Source organism: Coturnix japonica, chromosome 2 (assembly GCF_054131305.1).
Source record: "Coturnix japonica strain WE chromosome 2, WE-NBRP24, whole genome shotgun sequence".
NCBI lineage: Eukaryota > Metazoa > Chordata > Aves > Galliformes > Phasianidae > Coturnix > Coturnix japonica.
The window spans coordinates 96,593,747-96,612,768 of NC_140664.1; the positions used below are offsets into that span (position 1 = coordinate 96,593,747).

The following is a 19,022-nucleotide window of genomic DNA, read 5'->3' on the forward strand; positions in this document are numbered from 1 at the left end:
TTTCTGCTCTGAAAAAGTCACAGTCGAAGTATGAATTCACAATAAATGGCATACTTCTGAACAGTTGATGCCCTCACTAATGCTTCCAGTTGATTTGCACTGATGAAATGAAAAAGCTTAAATTGCTTCCTTTCATGCTTTTCTTACTCTGAAGAGTGAAGACTTTTATGTCCAAAATTGTTAACTGACTGGAATTATCTTACCAGTTCAAAAGCAGCAACATTATATTTCCCTCTGTGATGACACACAGTTCAGTTCTCTACTTTTAGTTTTAAGAGTATTAAAAAGTATTAAAAAGATTTCAGCATCAGAACAAGAGATAATGCAAAACTGACTTCTGTGTTAGGCTTCATTTTCAAATAATCTCTTGGTCATAAAGAAACCACTTTAAATTTACAGGTTATACTCTTGCGAAAACCAGATGTATCAGTTACCTGTATCTATTCTGCCTGCATTCCTTTAATGGAACACATAAACTGTTTGTCTTGATTAAAAATACTATCAACAACAATAAATAAACATCCACTAACAAGAACTATTTTTCCTACACAACATCTCCCACCTGCTGTCAGCACTGAGAAAATCTATCTGCATTCCCTTTGAGGTCAGCCCAGGAAAAATCAATTTTACAAGTGCCACACTGTATGCTCACATCTCGTGATGTGTAGGCAGACCACTGCTCCTTTCCAAACCCAGGTTGCTTTGTTGTATATTACTGTTATTCAGAAGGGTTTGTGGAGAGCAGGGTTGGTACTATACTTTACTGATGCAGCAATATATAAATCCATCCAATTGTTCACCTTGCTCCTGTGTGATGCATGATTCCTTTTGGGACAATTTTGAACACAAGTGTAGTGTGTTTTTTCAAGTACTATATTTATTGCAAGTTTCTGTTTATTCCTAGCATCCTTCTTTTGGGTTGAATTCTTGTTGTTACTTGGCCCTGTGAACTTCATTTCCTCTGCTGCTTTCACACTATATGGTTATGTCCCACTATCCATCCACCCTCCTTGTTCTACTCTTCTTATAAACAGAAGCATTAAAGGGACAGTTAGTAATTGAGAACAAAAGGTGACCTTTTGAGCCATATGTACTGTAGTGAGTATTATTTAAAAATTGGCAGGTTAGACGTTACTTTTTTTACCAAGTGTTATTTTTATTTTTTTGCAATTTACAGCAGTTTCTAGACTTGAAACAAAGCAGGCATTGATGTTAGTTTTCTCTTTGAAGTTAGGCTGCCTGAGAAGATGTGTTTCATTTACCCCATAAGTATACACTAACATTTCATTGCATAGCAGGTAAAGAGCATGCAGCTGGACCCATTTTTGATAGTGGTAGAAAAATAAGTGAGCAGGTTTGCCTGCAGTGCTTTGTATGGGCAGACAAGCCATAGCAAAAAGTTGTGGCGGGGTCAGGGGTGAGATAAATTCCAAGTGAATCTGAGGTTATCTCAGATGTGAACTTATTCCCTCTGTCAGCCAGACAGTGGCCAAGAGGGCTCAGTCATGGGCTTTCCCATCAAGTTTCAGGATTGCTCAGCATTGTCATCATCTGAGGTGTCTTGGCTGCATACATTTGAAATCTCCCATGTGGGGATTTTAAAGAAATCTTTGGAAGAGACAGCCACGTGACACAGATGTTCGCTCATTTTTTCTTCTGTACTTATACAGATTCTACTGCAGTGGGGCTCTTCAGCTTGTAAAAGCCCAGGACAAAGGATAATAAAGAAATCCTACCTCAACTGCATTCCACACATAAAAATCTGCACCGGTGGAGGTGACCTACTGTTGCTACTGCCAAAACACATCATCCACTGACTCACTGCACTTACATCCACTGTTTGTTCTCCAGAAATGTTCAGCGAGTGTCCTTGAATGTCAGTGGTCACATTTTTTTCTGCATGGAGTAATTTCATTACACATAATTGCTTCATATGCACTTCCATGTCAGACTCCATTTTGTCACACTGTCTCTCTGTTGCTATCTGTCGCATGGCAACGAAACAGAATACATGTCAGTCTCTACTGTCATGCCACCAACATCTGCCTCTGACTTAGCAGGCCAACATATTACAATGGGAGGCATTACTTTCAGAGCAGCACTTGTATGTAATATAGTTAATGTAGATAAGCAACAAAACTTACTTTTTATTTTTATTGAAATGTAAAGAAAGCAACAAAGACATGAAACTAATGGGCTATTTGATCTTATTTTTGTCAGCCTGATGTGTCAATGTCTGGTTCTATGGAAGTGGTTGCAATTTCTAGTGACTTCTCAAGGTGTTCCTTAGAGATTTTTAATGAAATTTTCCTCTTCCTGTACTTCAACCTTGAAAACAGTTGTTCATAAATGTAGGTACCTACAAAAGCAATGACATGAATAAGACATGATGGTGAATTAAGGGATGTTTTTCTCTGGTAAGCTAGGTCTAATGAAAATTTTTGGGTTGAATATCTGATTGCAACTCAATACATTTCATTTAAAAATTCGCAGAAAATGTATTTATGTTAACTAAAATGGAGCAGCAAATACACAAAAAGCCAAGATTTTTCCATCAATCTTGAAAGCTATTCTCAAATTTCTGTATAAAAATACACAAGGCTGCACATTCTTCTTTGTTCACTGGTCTGTGTTTAGTCAGTGCAATCAAAATGATTGCCATAACTTGAGTTAACTGCACGGCACCCTCTCCAATGTCCTGGTTTCAGCCTATACAGTGCCAGTCACACACTGATGTTGGGTGGTTACTGAGTCATTCATATGTGCCCAGATCCAGTGCTGATACCACTCAGTGGGGAAGAACTGCCACTGTAATTGTGCAGAGCAGGAGGTGGGCCGCAGTGGGAATGCAAGAACTATCTACGTGAAATTACTCATTTCATTTCTGATGCAAAGTTAATGCTATAAAGATTTGCCAGCACTTTTATTTATTTATTTATTTATTTTTCAGTAGGAGGGCAGGATTAACTAAAGCCACATCCCTCTTAGTAAAATCCAAAATGTGACTAGAGCTGTGCTAACACTTTGGGTTCTTGTTAATTTCATCCACCTGGTTGTATACCAGATTGCTGATGAGAAGACTCCTTCTGTTGGCATATTTCTGTTTGGATGCTTATCTGTATAAGAAAGTTACGAATTTTCAACTTGTGTTTTTTCAAAATGTGTGGTGAACAGTGGTATCTGAAACATAGGATTACATTTCCAAATGAATAGAGAACTCATTATTTATGATTCTGTGCTTTCTTAATTTTAGTAGCAAAAGGATTTTTTTTTCTTTGCACTTTAGAATGTGCAGTAGATCTGCATTTCAAGTGGATGTGTTAACTCTCCAGTGCTTTTATGTCAGCACTTTAAAGAAGCTAAAAAAATTTTTTTAAAATTGCTATCCTCACTCTTTCCTGTAGTTTCCATCTTAAAGGAGTACTATAGGCAGACCTGTGGTAAAACTGTATGGCTTACCCATTTAAAGGATAGAAAAAAAGCAATTTAAAACATAACATTCTCCAGATTTTCCTTTTCAATATTTTTCTTTCAGATGTATTCTTATATTGTGTTCAAATGAACATTTTGAATACTCTGTTGAGTCAAGAATTATACTTAAGTCTGCTTATGTCTGCACTAAATCTTGTATATGATAGAATGAAGATATCTAACTCATCTTTCTCTTTTTTCGTCCCACTAGTTAACGCTCTAATGATGCTTGGATTAGCAGGTGAGCTTTACTTCTAAAATTCAGACTCACAAATTTCTGTTTTGTTAACGCCAGCCATTTGAGAAGCCCTTTCATTCTACCTCATTTCAACATTTCAAAATTATCTAACTTTCCTGCTTTTTTTTTTTTTTTAAGTTTTAGTATTTTGTAAATTTGAATCTCAATAGAAATGGTAAAACTGTAGAACTGTGCATAATTTTGAACTCATTTAGCCAGGGATTTGAATAGTAACAATATGATGACACACTAGTCTCTATCAGATGTCTCTATCAGAATTTCTTTCACAACCTATAAAATACTGAAGTTCTAACAAGAAACAACCAAATACACCAAGGCAGTAGGAAATCCATTTTAAACACCTCACTGAGAAACAGCTGGAACAAATTTTCAGTGCAAATTATGTAATGAAAAAACTTGTATTCCATTGGATTATGAATCAAGTGGTAGTTTAGATTACCCTTCCAGAGAAGTCAAATTTGCCTAATTTTTGTCTAAACATCAGTATGAGACTTACATTGATGGGTCTACAACTTGTATATCCAGTTTTGGATTCTGCCCAGATTTAATATTCATTTACACATCTAATTTTGGAAAGTATAACTGCTGCAGCTACCAGATGAATTAAATAGAAAGATTCATAGTATCGTGCTAAGTTTTGGAGGACAAAATTACTGTGCCCTTATTTAATAATTTTCACCGTATTTTTCAGTGGTGATTAATGAGCACTGCCATCGAGTATAATGTAGAAGGTGGTCAGATGTGAGGGGTTTATTCTGTTGGTCTCGATTAGCTGTACACATGGAGAAGTTTGCAGCCAATATGAGACAGTAGGGTTAAATGTAGCATAGACTATCCAGTTATGGGCCTGTTGCTGTTTGAATGCATCTTTTCATGCTTCCAATGGTTGTAATAGCTGTCTCTCACTTGACACATGGTGTTAGTGAGCCAGTGATGAAGCCCTAGCTGAAGTAATTTGCCCGAACATATGGAAGTCAGAAGGCAACAAATCCATAATATATAGAGAGTGTGGTAAGGTAAGCCAGTCAAGACCAACAATGTACTCCACAGTCTTCAAACTGTGATGGCACCAAATGTTATTGTGTTGCACGAGAAAGGTTGTCTTCTTCACTGGCTTGATCCCGGAACTACAAATCTCTAGCTTAGTCAGCATTGTGATGTAGCAGTCAGAGTTGGCCTGGTTTGTCTGTGTTCCAGTATATTCAGAAGGATCATCCCTTTCCTATCCCACATGACAGCATGCATCACTTTACCGCTGGGAGCTGTGTCTTGAACTTTTATTTGATGGGGTGTTCACATCATCACTCCATGTATTGCTGTTTTGGCTCTGGCTTGTAGTGGCTTATCTTTCATTTTGCTGTTGTCACTGTGGAAGTGTACCACTCACCACCTCACTGTGCTAACGTTCATTGTTTGGTCAACAAAGATATGCAGCAAGTGTCAAAGAATGTCAATGGGCTGAATTTTTTCAGCATGGAGGTATTCAATTCTACACCTTTGCTTCAGACACAACTTAGCCAGACTACTGCTCTGCTTCTGTCTGTTACATGGCAAAAGAATATAATTTAATATTGGAGAGAAGGTTCAACCTCTATTGCCATACCACCAATATCTGCATCTGCTGTTATAGGCAAACAGAATAAAACAGGAAGCATTATTTTCAGAGCAGCATTCATTCAATGGCTATACTAAGGGAAAATCTTAGTGACAATGAGATTCCAATCAGAGGTGATCAGATGTTTCTTGCAAATATTTCTAGCTCAGTGGGACACATCTGTATAAGCTTAGAAAGTACTTTCTACCCTACAAATAAACTGCAGTTAGCTTTAAATTACAAGTGCAGATGGGTTTAGTACGTTAGTAAAAAGAGAAGTTAAGATGTCATGAGTACCTAGGCAGATTTCTCTGTATTAGATCTAATGGATAACACTTTAGATAGTCATGTACTGAGTGACATTTCATATACATTTAAGTAAGTTTTATCTAAAATCGTTCAGAAACTTGAATGTTATGTCTACAACATTAATTGTCAAACAGGAGGAGTTTGCAAATCATGCATTCATGCTTCTCCCATTTCAATACTTGATTTTATGTAGGTGTGCATCAACAGATTAATCTCTGCAATGAATCTCTCATGCTAGAAAAGTTGCCTGCCTGTGGAAAGTTCTTTGAAGAGAAGATGAAAAAAGTGGACTCCAAAAAATGGTGCAACCTGACAGAATTTATCATGTAAGTTTTAGTTTTGGCTTAATACCTTTCACTGTACAGTGATGTTTGTTCTTAAAAAAACAACAACAACAACAACAACAAAAAACCACACAAACCTGCTGACCTCAAATATCTTGAAAACACCTACTAAAAATGTGCATGTTCATTAAAATAGAATAGGTTGGACATCTCTATTTTATGCCTCAAATATCACTGGCTAGGTTTGATAACATAGGAACATAGGAATTTCCCTACGATTATGAGGAAAAAACTTATTTACTTTACTTTGAGGGTAACAATGCTAAAATAAGCTGCTTAGAGAATCTATGGAGTGTCCTTCTTCAGAGATATTCAAACCCACCTGGACATTTTCCTGTGTAACTTACTCTAAAAGAATTCTTTAGCAGGGGGGTTGGACTGGGTGATCTCCAAAGGTCCTTTCCAACCTTTATGATTCTGTGATATGGTGACATTTTGGCAATATTGAGGAAAAAATTCTGATTTATTTTATTTAAAATATCTTGAAATCAGTGGAGGATTTTGCTTTAGCCTTGCACCTGCCTTTGTATTATCATTCAATTATGACAGCAGTGAAAATTCATGATAGTACTTCACGAAAGAATAATTCCACTAACACTAGTTTCTTCTGTTTTGTTTTTCCCATTTCACAAAACTTTTGTTTGCTGCTGGCTCTCTTTTTCACCACATGGAATCATCTGTGTTCCAAATATATTGAAATCTTCCTGTATTTGTTTTGAAGTTGCAAAGTGCAAAGCTGTAGCTCTTAAGTCTCCACAATATGGTCACATACATACAGATCAACCAATTTTATGAGTGCATATTAGAGAAATCAATGAATACTAACCAGAATGTTAATCAGCACTGGAATTGTTTATACCCTAGACAGTTGTTCTTATATATAACTTGAATTTCAGTACATTTTAGACAAAGGTTACTTCCCATTTTTCTTGAAATCACTAAAGCAAGAATCATCCTGGTCTGTACTCTCTGTTGGCAGTTGTGCAGTCCTCTCAGTTTCAGAAATCCACCTCTTCCATGAAATCATCCTGTCCAAATGTGAAACCATGTGTTGTGTTGAAACTGCTGCTGTTTGTTTCTGTGCCTGCCAGATAGTGTGGGGAGAGTGGGCACAACCTGTTTTGTTTGAATGACTGCAGTACTGCAAGAGTGGCAGCAGTGAGAGTAAAATTAGTGCTTTCTTATCTCTATTTCTGTTTCGTATTTGCTGGAGGTATTTAAACATATCTCTACAAAGCTCCATACTTCAAAATCTGCTCTAGGAGAAACCCACAGGACTTGTATAATTTGTGGTACTTTTGGCTTTATGCATCATCAACCTCTTCAGAGCATGTATACTCATGAGGAACGCATAGTTTCTGAAAGCACTGAGTACCATTCACAGCAGTTGAAATCAGGAGAAACTGCAGATGTTCAGCATGTTGGAAAACTAGACTCAAGTGAATTAGCTTTCTTGTGATATGAGCCAGCCTGAATCAGAATATCTTCCTGGAAAAGAAACTTTTTTGCATATTACTCTTGGGGTGGAGTGGTCACAAGCTAGTTATCACCATATCCATTACAGCAGCTTAATTTAACCCCAACTATGTTCTTTTCTCATATAATCTATGATCTTCTCTCCTATTTAGTATTACCTCATGTGCATTATGCAAGATTTTAACCAATTTGTCCCCAGTACATATAGTAATGAAATGTTGCACTGATTTGCTTTGTGCAGTTCCCTGTGTTTCTCTATTGCTGACAACCATGTTGACATGTCCCTCCTACTGATAACATTTCATAATTTTATCTGGTCAGTTTAGATGCTATTCCCTCTTACCACATTTATTTGCGTACCCTAGATGACTTTACAAATCTACAGCCTTTTAAAACATACAGTCATTAAGCTCTTGCATTGGAGTGAAATATGCATTCACAAATTTCTTTTCCAACTGTAGGAAAGAGCAAGACGAGGTAAACCCTTCTTACCCAGCTGGATTAACTGCTCTAAAAACAGACAAAAAAATGTTTATTCAAAGTCTTGCAATTCAGATACTGCTAGATTTATAAATCTCCAGTTAATTAATGCTCTAGTTATGGAGCAGTAATTTTCATTTTACAACTCATAGTGTCATAGAATGATTAGCATTGTACTCATCTAAGTAGTTCGACATTTTCAGAGCATCACTGTAGCTTTGCCTCAGTTAATCTACATGCAATTATATTACAATTGTGTTATATCAAATAACTGTATTTTTTGTTATCTTTTCCATAATAACTACCCTCAGCTAACAGGATTATCTGCAGTAGGAAAGGGTACCTAATGGAGCAAAGTGTTAGAATGTTTTGTTGTTAATGCAGGTGAAAAAGCATAACCTTTTTTGCAAAACTTATGCTAAAATTTACTAAAGAGTTTAAGTGTTCTAGCACAAGATTTTTCCAAGGTTTGGGGGTAACCAGAGTGTGCAAATTCTCCTAACTGTCATTTAGAGTTGAGAATTCTCTGATAGAGTTAAGAATGCTGTTGTCCTTTCTGACTGTGCTTCTCTTTTCATACTGTCTTCATTCCTTATACAAGAAAATTCCTGCCTATTTATGGAGAGTTCTTTGTATGAAGATGTCCATCATTCCTAGAATCATAGAACCATAGAATGGCCTGGATTGAAAAGGTCCATAATGATAATCTAATTTCAACCCCCCTGCCATATGCAGGGCTGCCAACCACTAGACCAGGCTGCCCAGAGCCACATCCAGCCTGGCCCTGAATGGTCCAGGGATGGGGCATCCATGACCTCCCTGGGCAACCTGTTCGTGTGCCACCACCCTCTGTGTGAAAAACATTCTCCTAATCTCTTACCTAAAACCCCCTTGTCATAGTTTAAAACCATTTCCCCTTGACCTATCACTATCCAACCTCATAAATGGGCATTTCCTCTTCTGTTTAAATGCTCCCTTCAAGTACCAAAAGACCGCAATGAGGTCTCCCCAGAGCCTTCTCTTCTGGAAGCTAAACAAGCCCAGGTCCCACAACCTTTCCTCATAGGAGAGGTGCTCCAGCCCTCTGATCATCGTAGTGGCCCCTCCTCTGAACCCACTCCAAGAGCTCCATGTCCTTCCTGTATATAATGCCCCAGGCCCAGACACAGTATTCCAGATGGGGCCTCACAAGAGCTGAGTAGAGGGGGATGATCACCTCCCTCTCTCTGCTGGTCACCCCTTTTTTAAGGCAGCCCATAACACAGTTGGTCTTCTGGGCTGCAAGCACACACTGCCAGCTCATATCCAGCTTCTCATCCAGGTCCCTCTCCGCAGGGCTGCTCTCAAGGAGATCTTCCCACAGTTTGTATAAATACCTGGGGTTGCCCCAACGCAAGTGCAGCACCCTGCACTTGGTCTTATTGAACTTCATTAGGTTAACATGGGCTGTATGGGAAATCACAGCTTGAACCTCACATTAATCAGCTGAGGCAAGCGTTGGGTCAGCTGCGGGAGCACAGGTGAGAGTAATCTAGCTGTGCTCCCAGAAGGGGTAGACCTCGACTCCACCTCCTCTGAGACCTCATTTAAGGGCTGACCACCACTGAGGCAGCATCTCTTGGAGACTGCTCCCCAGTGGAGACTGCCTCAGCTTTCTGGTCAAGGCATTGACATTGGTAAGTTTTCCTTTGCTAATAACCTTTGACTATTTACCACCATCTTGGTTAACATCTTTATAATAGCCACCCTTACATTTGGCGAGGCAGGCAGGAGCCTGTGGACACAGGAAAAGAGATGTCTTTCTTGTGGAATATGTTTAGCTGGTTCAAGGGGGAGAAGGTCACTCCTTTAGGAAAGATCCTTCCTGGACAAATCCCAGGATTCATGGCATCCCCATATTTCCAACTCGCAACCATTATTGAACAATAGAGTCCCTTATGGGTGGTGGACAATATGACCCCATTCAGTTTAACTGAATGTTTTCAAGGATTACATAAGGACATACTTATTACTAAAGAAAGACAAATGGCTGCGTCTATAGTAGCCTGGCCGTTACTAACCACTTTAAATCAGGCTGAAATGAGATCAAATGATATTGAGCATGAAAATCAATTATTAAAGGCTTGTACTGAAAAGCTACAAAGCAAGCTCAGTTCATTAACAGGGAGAAAATCCATCTTTTTTTCACCAAATCCCCAAATTAGATATATTACAATGAATGATGAATAAGATCCTAAAACAACAGAACAGGACAAAGTCACCAAAGCTGATCTGGAAGAACCACCTAAGACGAACCTATTAGAAGTCTGTCCTGTGGTGACCCAAAAGACAAAAAAGATCCAAGACTGGCCAACAGGGGTGCCTCCAGATCAATGGCCCCCTGCCGAGTCTTACCTACACGTAACAGCCCGCCCCCACACACCCACTGAACTCATGGATTTGGTTCAGCGATTTAGACAAAGGCCGTGAGAAAGCGTTTCAGCCTGGCTGTTGCATCTATGGGATTCAGGGGCAGAAAGTGAGTTAGTGGACCCAAAGTATCTAAACTAGTAACAATAACCATCCATCCTGCCTTTAGGCAAAGATTGTATGCAGGGACCCAGGTCCCTGATGAAAATCATTCAGTCATAGATTGGTTGATGGCTGCATGCCGCATGGTATGGTCAAATAAATCTGACGTACTGGTAAACGTGGGCATGTGGTCTTCCATGGATAACCTTCAAAATTATATATGGGAATTGGGCATGCGAGAAGCCATTTATGAAGATACATTTGATAGCCCTGATATGGTAACATTTTCTGCAGGGATGAGGGACTTAATATTGCAACAAGCTCCCTCAAATATGTATGGAACATTAGTTTCCATATTAAATCCATTGGTGGCTTTGGAAGCAGCAGTTCAACAAGCTGCTCAATTAGTAGCAGATCTGGGGGAGACAGAGCGTTTACGAACTAAGTGCAATATTAGGGTAATAGAAAATCCTGAGGTCTTTCCAATAATTTGAACTAGGAAACCAGCCCCACGAATTCCTCAGTCAGGACCCATAAGAGTGTCCCGAAAACAAATGTTTAGTGATCTTCTTTGGGCAGGCGTTCGATTTACAAAAAATGATGGTCAGCCCAACCATATCCTCCTTCAGCTGTGGAAGCAGCTGAAGGATGAACAAAATTTCCAAAACCGTCCTAAAAGACCAAGGATAAGAATTATAGAACAACAGCCAACAGTAACTTGGAACTTAGAAGATTCCATTGTCCTTAGTAGAAAAAAGAAACTGCCTCAAGTGTCTCGGGCTACAATACCTGAGACTTCAGAGGTAAAAGATTTGAATCTAGCCCAATTCATGGCATGACGAGGGACATCAGTCCCCCTAGGGCCTCCAGACGGGACCGGAGGCCCTGTGTAGAATTAACAATATATTGGTCCCGGAAAAATGTACAAAAGGTTATGGCCCTAGTGGATACTGGGGCAGAAACATCTATAATAATATGGAGACCCAACGAAATTCAAAGGCAATAGAGTGATGATTGGAGGTTTTGGGGGACAGACCATTCCAGTCACCCAGACCTGGGTAAAATTGGGGATTGGGTGCCTCCCACCACGGGAGTATAAGGTATCCATTGCCCCAATTCCAGAGTATATATTGGGAATTGACATCTTGTGGGGCCTGGCTCTCCACACAACAGCGGGGGAGTTCCGGCTCCGACAGAGATGCATTAGTATCCAAGCAATACAAACAATATTGAGAGGCCATGCAAAACATGAGTCTATTTCTCTGCCGAAGCCACGACGGATTACTAATGTCAAACAATGCAGACTCCCAAGTGGGCAGGACAAAAAAACAAAAATGGTGCAGGACTTACAGAGAGTGGGTATTATAAGGCCTGCACATAGCCCATACAACTCTCCAACATGGCCAGTGCAAAAGCCGGATAGAACATGGAGGATGACAGTAGATTATAGAGAATTGAATAAGGTCACGCCGCCCATTCATGCAGCTGTACCCAATATTGCCTCCCTAATGGACACACTAAGCAGAGAAATTAAAACATACCACTGTGTTCTAGATTTAGCAAATTCATTCTTCAGTATTCCAGTCAGTGAAGAATCAGAAGACCAGTTTGCATTTACATGGGAGAGCAGGAAGTGGACTTTCCAGGTCCTACCGCAAGGGTACGTGCACTCTCCCACCTGTTGTCATAATTTAGTGGCGTGTGACCTGGCTAATTGGGAGAAGCCGGATAATGTCAATTTATATCATTATATTGACGACCTCCTGTTAACATCTGACTCATTAGAGGTGGTAGGACAAGCAGCAGATTTGTTGACAACTTATCTGCAGAAAAGAGGGTGGGCTGTGAAAGGTCCAGGATTATCTGTGAAATTCCTAGGAGTAGTTTTCCCTGACCAAACCAAAGTACAGGCATTTCCAGTCCCTACGACATCTAAGCAGCTGCAAGAATTCTTAGGTATATTGGGGTATTGGCGCTCCTTTATACCTCATTTGGCGCAGCTATTGAGGCCATTGTACAAACTCACTAAGAAGGGTCAATCAGGGGATTGGGGGAAGGTAGAACAGGATGCTTATCAACAGGTAGAACTGGCAGTTAAACACACTCAGACATTGGGTATATTTGATCCTACCCTCCCGGCCGAATTAGATGTTCATGTTACCCAGGATGGTTTTGTCTGGGGCCTATGGCAATGCCAGAGTTCTGTTCGAACCCCCGTTGGATTCTGGTCTCAGGTTAGGCATGGAGCAGAGGAAAGATATAGCATGATTGAGAAACAGTTATTGGATGCCTATTTGGTGAACCGATGGTCGCTCCACCAGAGAATAGTCCAATTCAGGAAGGAAGATATCCTATTCCTGAAGATGCCTGGTATACGGATGGATCAAGCAAAGGCAACCTGAGTAAGTGGCAAGCGATAGCATACCATCCCTCTACTGAGACAATCTGATTTGATGAGGGGGATGGTCAGAGCAGCCAATGGGCAGAATTGCGAGCTGTGTGGATGGTTGTAACTAAAGAACCTGGTGATGGTGTCCTGAACATCTGTACAGATAGTTGGGCTGTGTATCAGGGGCTCACTCTTTGGATTACGCAGTGGGCTACCCAGGAATGGACTATCCACGCTCGACCGATTTGGGGTAAAGACATGTGGGTAGACATATGGAATGCAGTCAAATGCCGGACAGTATGTGTCTCTGGTCATCAACCCCTGCAGTCACCAGGAAACGATGAAGCTGACACACTGGCCTGAATCCAATGGATTGAGAACTCACAATCCAAAAATATTGCCCGTTGGTTACATCAGAAACTACGACATACTGGACAAAAGATAATGTGGGCAGCTGCTAAAGCATGGGGGCTGCCTGTACAACTATCTGATATTGTCCAAACATGTCAGGATTCCGACGCTTGCTCAAAGATGAGACCAAGATCATTGCCCGAAACAACATCCCACATTGCTAGAGGATATAGTCGTCTTCAAAGATGGCAGGTTGATTACATTGGGCCCCTCCCTCGATCTGAGGGGGTGAGATATGCCCTGACCTGCGTCAACACCATAAGTGGACTGCTGCAAGCCTATCCAGTGCCAAAAGCAAATCAGGCATATACCATCAAGGCACTTACTAAATTGATGCCTACCTATGGGACACCTCAAGTTATCAAGAGTGACCAAGGGACTCATTTTACTGGTGCAATGATACAGCGCTGGGCAGAAGAAAACAACACTGAATGGCGATTCCACCTACCATATAATCCAACAGGGGCAGGCCTTACTGAACATTACAATGGTATCCTCAGGACTGCCCTGAAGACAGACTCCCAGTCCCTGCAGAGGTGGACAAAAAGACTATATGAAACCCTGCAGGACCTGAATGAAAGACCTCGAGATGGCAGACCCAGTGCCCTGAAAAGGCTGCAAACTATATGGGCCTCCCCTCTTAGGATCCAAATTACGAGTACTGATAATCAAATAAAACCACAGGTTGGTAATGAAAATGATCTTCTGCTCCCTGCCCCTGAGAATTTAGAACCAGGAATCCATAAGATAAATTGGCCCTGGAAGGTGCAGGTAGGACCCAAGTGGTGTGGCCTACTTGCACCTTGGTGGAGATTATTGGAGGTGGGAGGTTCAGTAACCCCCTTGGTGATAGGTACGTGGCCTACTGACATCATGGTCAATACTCCGATCTTCATTGCTAAAGGGACACCTATCACGTCCTTATGGCAAATGAAGACTCCTCCTCTGGTGCCAGATATAGTTATACAGCCTCTGGCCAGAGGGTATGGTATTGGCGGCCAAGGTATAATCCAGTACAAGCAGAAGTATTGACCCAAGATAAGAATACAGCCTGTATCTTGCCTTGGAGGGCAGACCTTCCCCTCCTAGTACCCTTGAAACATTTGTATTACTCTCCCTAAGACTCTAAGCCTCTAGGACCATCACAGGACAATTTGTTTGGACTGATGAAACGCAGATAGACTTGCACCTTAAGATGGCTTGTCTCCAGTAACATCTATCAAGCACTGGCCCACAGAAGATTATGAACACCCATCAAATCATCACTCAAATTATATCAACATTTATGGTGATGGGAAAATTGTACCAGCGTCGCGTTGGGTCTCTGTAATAGGGCAAACTCACCTAATCATTGGTTCACACTGTGAATGGGTGGAGTTTATGGGAAATCACAGCTTGAATCTCTGATTAATCAGCTGAGGCAAGTGTTGGGTCAGCTGCGGGAGCACAGGTGAGAGTAATCTAGCTGTGCTCCCAGAAGGGGTAGACCTCGACTCCATCTCCTCTGAGACCTCATTTAAGGGCTGACCACCACTGAGGCAGCATCTCTTGGAGATCGCTCCCCAGTGGAGACTGCCTCAGCTTTCTGGTCAAGGCATTGACATTGGTGAGTTTTCCTTTGCTAATAACCTTTGACTATTTACCACCATCTCGGTTAACATCTTTATATTAGCCACCCTTACAACAGGCCCACTTCTCCAGCCTGTCTATGTTCCTCCAAATGGCTTCCCTTCCTTCCAATGTATAAATGGCACCACTCAACTTGGTATCATCTGCAAACTTGCTGAAGGTGCACTCGATGCCATTGTCTGTGTCACTGATGAAGATGTTGAAGAGCACTGGTCCCAAGACTGACCCCTGAGTGACCCTACTTGTGACCAGCTTCCACCCTGATACAGAATCATTAATCACAACTCTTTGGCTGTGTCCAGCCTGCCAATTCCTAATCCATCAAACAGTCCATCCTTCAAATCCACTACTCTCCAATTTAGAGAGAAGGATGTAGTGAGGGATCATATCAAAGGCTTTGCAGAAGTTCAGGTAGATGACATCCATCATCCTTCCCCCATCCACCAAAACCATCACTCCATCATAGAAGTCCACCAGACTGGTCAGGCAAGATCTGCCCTTGGTGCAGCCATGCTGGCTGTCTCGAATCACCTTTTTGTCTTGTATGTGCCTTAGTGTAGCTTCTAGCAGGATCTGCTCCATGATCTTCTCAGGCACAGAGGTGATGCCCACCAGCCTGTAGTTCCCCGGGTCTTCCTTTCTCCCTTTCTTAAAAAACGGAGTAGTATTTCCCTTTTTCCAGTCTCTGGGGACTTCACCAGACAGCCACAATTTTTCAGATATGATGGAGAGCGGCTTGGCAACCACATCAGCCATCTCTTTCAGAACCCTAGGATGGATATCATCCAGTCCCATGGACTTATACACATTCAATTTCATGAGGAGGACTTGGACTTGTTCTGCAATTACAGTGGGACAGAAGCCTGACCACTGGTGAAGACTGAGACAAAACACTCAGTGTGCACCTCAGCTTTTTCTATGTCTGATGAAGCCAGCTCTCCACTGCTTTTTAACAGAGGGGGAACACTCTCCTTGGCCTGTCTCCTCCTGCCTATGTACCTGTAGAACCCCTTCTTGTTATCTTTCACATCCCTCACCAAGTTCAGCTCCATTTGTGCCTTGGCTTTCCTATTCTCATCTCTGCACACACAGACAACAGCACTGTATTCCTCCCAGGCCACACAACCCTGCTTCCACTTCCGGTATATTTCCCTCTTTTCCCTCAGTTTAAGCTGCAGGTTCTTGCACAGCCACAATGGTTGTCTGCCACCCCAGCTCAACTTCTTTTGCTGGGGGATGGAAAGCCATTGCTCTCTCAAAAGGGTGTCCTTAAAGAGCTGCCAGCTCTGTTAGTGGGGGTCAGCCCTTAAATGAGGTCTAGAGGAGGTGGAGTCGAGCTCCACCCCTTCCGGGAGCACAGCTAAATTACTCTCACCTGTGCTCCCACAGCTGACCCAACACTTGCCTCAGCCAATTAATCAGAAGTTCAGGCTGTGATTACCAATTTCCCATACACCTACTTCATCCCTTTGTACTCCGCCCTCTTTGCCATCAAGTTTGGTACAAGGCCTTGAACTACCTGTTCAACCACAGAGGCCCTCATTTTGTCCCCTTCCCCATTCATACCTAGTTTAAAGACCTGTCAATGAGTCCTGCCAGTTCCTTGGCTAGGATCCTCTTACCCCTTGGAGACAGGCTACTTCTATCTGCAGCCATTATGCCAGGTGCAGACTGAATTGCCCCACTGTCAGAAAAAAAAAAAACAAAATTCCTGTGTTTGCACCAGCCTTTAAGCCATTTATTTACAAGGTGGGCTTTTTTGATCCTCTCAATGTCCTTCCCTGCCAATGAAGATATAGAAGAAAAAACAACCCGTACGCCTGTTCCATCAACTACCCGTGCCAGTTCTCTGAAGTCTTTCTTGATAGTCTTCAGGCTTTTCTCAGCAACTTCAGTACTGCCAGTCTGAACTATCAATAGGGGGTAATAATCATAAGGGTGAATTAGTCCAGGAAGTATCCTAGAAATGTCCCTGACCCATGCCCCAGAGAGGCAGCACACCTCCCTACAGTAGGGTTAGGCCAACATATAGGGCCTTCTGTTCCCCACAGAAGGGAGTCACCCATGACAACCACCCTTCTGTTCTTCTGGGTGGAGGCAGTATTGAGGTGTGGGGCCAGGGGCTTCACCTGAGGCAACCTAACAGGTGGGCCTCCCTCCACACCTCCACTCACTTCTCCCTTGAGTTTCAGGGCCTCAAACCTATTTTGCAGAGGCACCTGGGGAACCGAGGATGATCAGGATGGGGAATGCCCACTTTGCACGGTACCCATTTCCACTCCTCCTCATCTCTCAAATTGCCTTGCTCTGCTCAGTGACAGCAGGGCAGGGGGTCCACTACTGTCCAGTGAATATCATCTTGATGCCTTTCAGAGAGAGAGTTAGACTGGTTTTGCCACTGCCCCACACCCCGCAACCCCCCCACTACTGTTGCTAGGGGGAAGTTCCTGTATGACTGTGACTGGGCAGATGGTCTTTTCTGGGGGTACCCCCCAGGCATTCTTCCCTTCAGCACACCAGCCAGTCACCAATCAATCTCCCTTTCACACTCCCTGATGGCCCTTAGCCTTCCCACTTCCTCCTTGAGCTCCACCACCAGGCTGTGCAGCTCATCCACCTGCTCATACATCACACAGGTGGAATCCATTCTGAGGCTTTTCTCATTTTTTTCCCCTTATTCAGTACTGGAAGAAGAATTCCAGCCTCTTCTAAATGTAACAAGAAAAGAATTTCAAAGTAGACATTGTGATCTGACATTATGTATAATAAGCTTATAGGCTGATTTCTTCCAGCTCACCAAAGGAACTGAAGGAACTGAGGTACCTCTTTATTTAGTATTCTTCTGGTAAACTAATGAAAAATGGTGTTTTCAGCCATAGTTATATAAAATTCAGGTTTTAAAATCTTGTATTACTGGTTTACCCTGATATTTTGTCTAGCATCCAACAGTAAATATTACTCTACCTGGATCAGATAGTGGGTTAAAACTTTGAGTTTTGTGTAGAGGAATTTATTTTGTTATGCAGTAATTCCTGCATGGCACTTTTCACTTACAAGTATCTTAAAAATTTCACTAAGTCTAGTGGGAAATTTGGCAATGTTTTTGTGAAAATAACACAGCAGTCTGGTTTGATAGAAGTAGCTGAAATTTTTAGTGAGCTCTCATGATATTCATTAGAGATTTTTGATGAAATTTTACTCTTCTTGTACTGTATCTTTGACAATAATGGTAAAAGGTGTTGTGACAGAAGCTTAATTAACAGGGATTTCACAAAGTAAGAGCTGTTTTCAGTGCTTCAGTTACTGTTACCAGAGAAGAATTCAAGTTCAGTTTTCATTAAACAGTCATCAGAAATCTTAACCATCTGGGGCTTCACAGTTTCCTTGTGTACCTTTTAAAAGTGGCAGTAAATAAGTGACAGTAAATAACAGCATCTTCATGAGTGTTGTCTCTCATATTAGTAACATCAAACAGCATGAGGTAGGCTGAATGTCATGGTATCTGGGGTTACTTCTGAGAGTGCTCTGCAAAATTATCTGTACTTTGCCGTAGCTCTGAAGTCTTTTATGCTTGCTCTTCTGCAGTCTTAACTGCTTCCATGTATTTTGGGCATGTAGAAAACCTATTCTGATGTTGAAATCTGAGAATGGGCTTCAAAATTGAGTGGAAGATGATGATGCTATATTCCTTTCACCCCCCACCCCCCCTCCCCTTATTGAACTAGACACGGATTAGTCTGGGAGAATACAGTTTTTAGTCCTTCAGACATGCATGGTTTGTGTTCTTGCGCTTGTGAGAAATGCTTGTGTTTAATAATCTAGGCTCAGGCAGAATTTGTGATGAATCACAGTTTATTTAACACTTTTGTAAAGTGAGTGTCTTTCTGGATGTAGGCACCAGCACGCTGGAGAGATACAGCAGTTTATATTCCCTGTGACCTGACTACAAGTGAGCCCTTTCCCCATTGGCTATGGTATTTGGGGTTCACATTCTTCCTGTTCCATCTATCTTGGCTCATCCCCCCACAGTAGCTTCCCTTGGTTTCCTTTGTTTATACATTCTTTTTAACCAAGATTCAGAGTTTGTTGCTTTGACCAACTAGAGTTATCTTTGTGTCTTGTTTGACAGAGTCCATCCCCCACTGTCCT

General features: G+C 41.7%; 1 protein-coding gene across 4 annotated transcripts in view; it reads left to right on the plus strand.

The window, feature by feature from the left end:
- RAMP3 (receptor activity modifying protein 3) overlaps positions 1 to 19,022 on the plus strand; it is a 44,800-nt gene that overhangs the window by 17,169 nt on the left and 8,609 nt on the right. For 3 of the 4 annotated variants that reach the window (XM_085538107.1, XM_015854239.3, XM_015854237.3), the window contains 2 exons: positions 3,683 to 3,712; positions 5,827 to 5,959. In XM_085538107.1, the coding sequence (XP_085394233.1) occupies positions 3,694 to 3,712; positions 5,827 to 5,959 (152 nt within the window). In that variant the 5' untranslated portion in view covers positions 3,683 to 3,693. The remainder of the gene's footprint in view (positions 1 to 3,682; positions 3,713 to 5,826; positions 5,960 to 19,022) is intronic. The other variant, XM_015854238.3, reaches the window with a different exon arrangement.